Raw genomic sequence first — 2167 nt, forward strand, 5'->3', positions numbered from 1 at the left:
CATTTCTGATAGTAGCAGTGTTGCCAACTAAACAAACTGAAAATTAACGACAGAACATCCATACGTATGAGTTATGAGTCAATTTACATGTTTTGCAAAAAAATTAATTTACACCTTCGGTTACATCTGGCAGTACTGTGTGGTTCCTAGTGTACTTCAATCGTTGCTTCCTAGTTTAAAAATATATGCATGAACAAGGCTTCATTTTGGTATAACCATTCTTCGTGTATCACTTCAGGTTCAAAAGTTCTACTATCCCAAACTCCTGGGGCCGCGGTGGCTCAGTGGTAGCATTCACCTCTGGTGCTTGGGGTCCCGGGTTCGATCCCAGCCCCCGCCAAGTGAACTTTGTGGTGGACAAACACCGTGTGCGTGGATTTTCTCGGGGTTCTCCCGTTTCCTTCCACATTCTTCATTCCACCATTTCATTCATTACTCATCATCACCGTCTCCTTTAGCCTAACCGGCATAATCGTGGGACGTAAAACTCAAAGATTTTATTTCATTTCATTTATCCCAAACTCCGGGTTGCATTGTATATTGGACACCCTATATATATATAAAAAAATTGATGACCTCCCCCTCAGGCTGACATAAGTCCAAATCAACTACGTTTTCCTTAGTTTAACTTATTTCTCCTGTAAAATTTTCAACTTTTACCTACTTTTGGCACCCTTCATTTAAACATACCCCTAATTTAGTATAGTTTCGGGCAGGTTCGATATTTCTGTACCTACTCTGCGGCACTTAACCGGAAAAAGTTATGTAAAGTAGCTAAGTGAAAGTCAGATCGTAGAAATGCACATAAACTGTACATGTTGCTGAATTACTCACTAAATGCGCTTAACATATACAATACATAATGACATACAATTAATAAGAGGTTAACTGCTGTATCGCCGGACCAATTTTAGGAAATTTACCAGGTCAATTGGAGAATTTATTTAAGTTTGTGAGGAAGAATGAGTGAGAGTCTGGTAAGGAGAATAGTAAAACTTAAGAAAATGGTTGAATTTTTTGGTTGTTTTTGATGTTATAAGCGGCACTCTATGTGGAGGCAGATGGACTATTTCGCGGAGAGGTATACTTGTTTTACTATATGGATCCATTGGTTGTAAAAGGGGCAAGTCTTTAATTTGCCCATGTCATGTCGAGAACAGAGCCCAACTAACCCCTGCGGGGCTTTGAACACGTTCCTCCTCCTACTACTACTACTACTAGAGCCAGGGACAGCTAGCGAAGGGAGTTAGAAGTCCCCAGGGCCCTTGTACTTCTGCCTTTATCACAATTTAGACAAAAACAAAGTACTCGGTTCTGGAACCAAGAAACGAGTTAGGGGAGATACTAAATGCCATCCCCGTATAGTAGAACTGCACGCCTAATAGCGTAATCTAACGTAACGTAATGTAATCCAACCAAATATAACCGAATGCAGTACATGTTGGTACTTTTTTCGATTTTCAAATTGGTCCGGCGATACAGCAGTAATGCCTTAATAAGAATCTAGGCGCCAACACAGAATTGTTTGTGAATACAATTACGATGAAATATGAATAGGGTATGTAATTTAGTAACAGACACAGCTGACAAGCTTTAATGAAACAATTTATGATAGATAATGCCTTCACTTAAATATTCCATTTCTACATAAACATTCATGTACTGTCAGATCCGAATTAGATGTGATTACACCTTGTGATACCTGTCTGCACCTTATTTCTAATATGTTCCTCTGTAATACTGAAATAATAATACAAATAACAACACAATGATTCACATGCAACGATCAAAACATACCTTCCTTCTTCGCATCTTGTAATACGTTTTCGGATTTCTTTCTTGTTACATATGCTCCGTTTTGAGAAAAGTCTTCTCGTTGGTTTTCCTGGTCAGTGACAACTTTTGATGTAGATCGAAACCTAATTTTCTTTTCATTTAATTTTACCGATTCCATTCCTTACTGCTTCTGCGGACATTTCGATATCAAGTCATAGTTGCCAGATTTGTTGTGGTATTCTAATGATAAAGCAAAATGTTTAATTTAAACTGATATAAACAAAATGTTAATGTATACTAACATGAAATAAAAATTGAAGATAATTTAGCTGTTTTTTGCTTTAAAACTAAGAAACTGTTTGAAATACTTTTTTAAGTGATATTACGTAAT

General features: G+C 37.3%; 1 protein-coding gene across 1 annotated transcript in view; it reads right to left on the reverse strand.

Moving 5' to 3' along the window:
- Positions 1–2006, reverse strand: part of LOC145688256 (transmembrane anterior posterior transformation protein 1 homolog) — a 55723-nt gene extending 53717 nt beyond the window's left edge. The window contains exon 1 of the mRNA XM_081762224.1: positions 1798–2006. Within this exon, the coding sequence (XP_081618350.1) occupies positions 1798–1954 (157 nt within the window). The 5' untranslated portion in view covers positions 1955–2006. The remainder of the gene's footprint in view (positions 1–1797) is intronic.
- Between the last annotated feature and the right edge of the window lie 161 nt (positions 2007–2167).

Source organism: Thermobia domestica, chromosome 1, assembly GCF_964235325.1.
Source record: "Thermobia domestica chromosome 1, izTheDome1.hap1.1, whole genome shotgun sequence".
NCBI lineage: Eukaryota > Metazoa > Arthropoda > Insecta > Zygentoma > Lepismatidae > Thermobia > Thermobia domestica.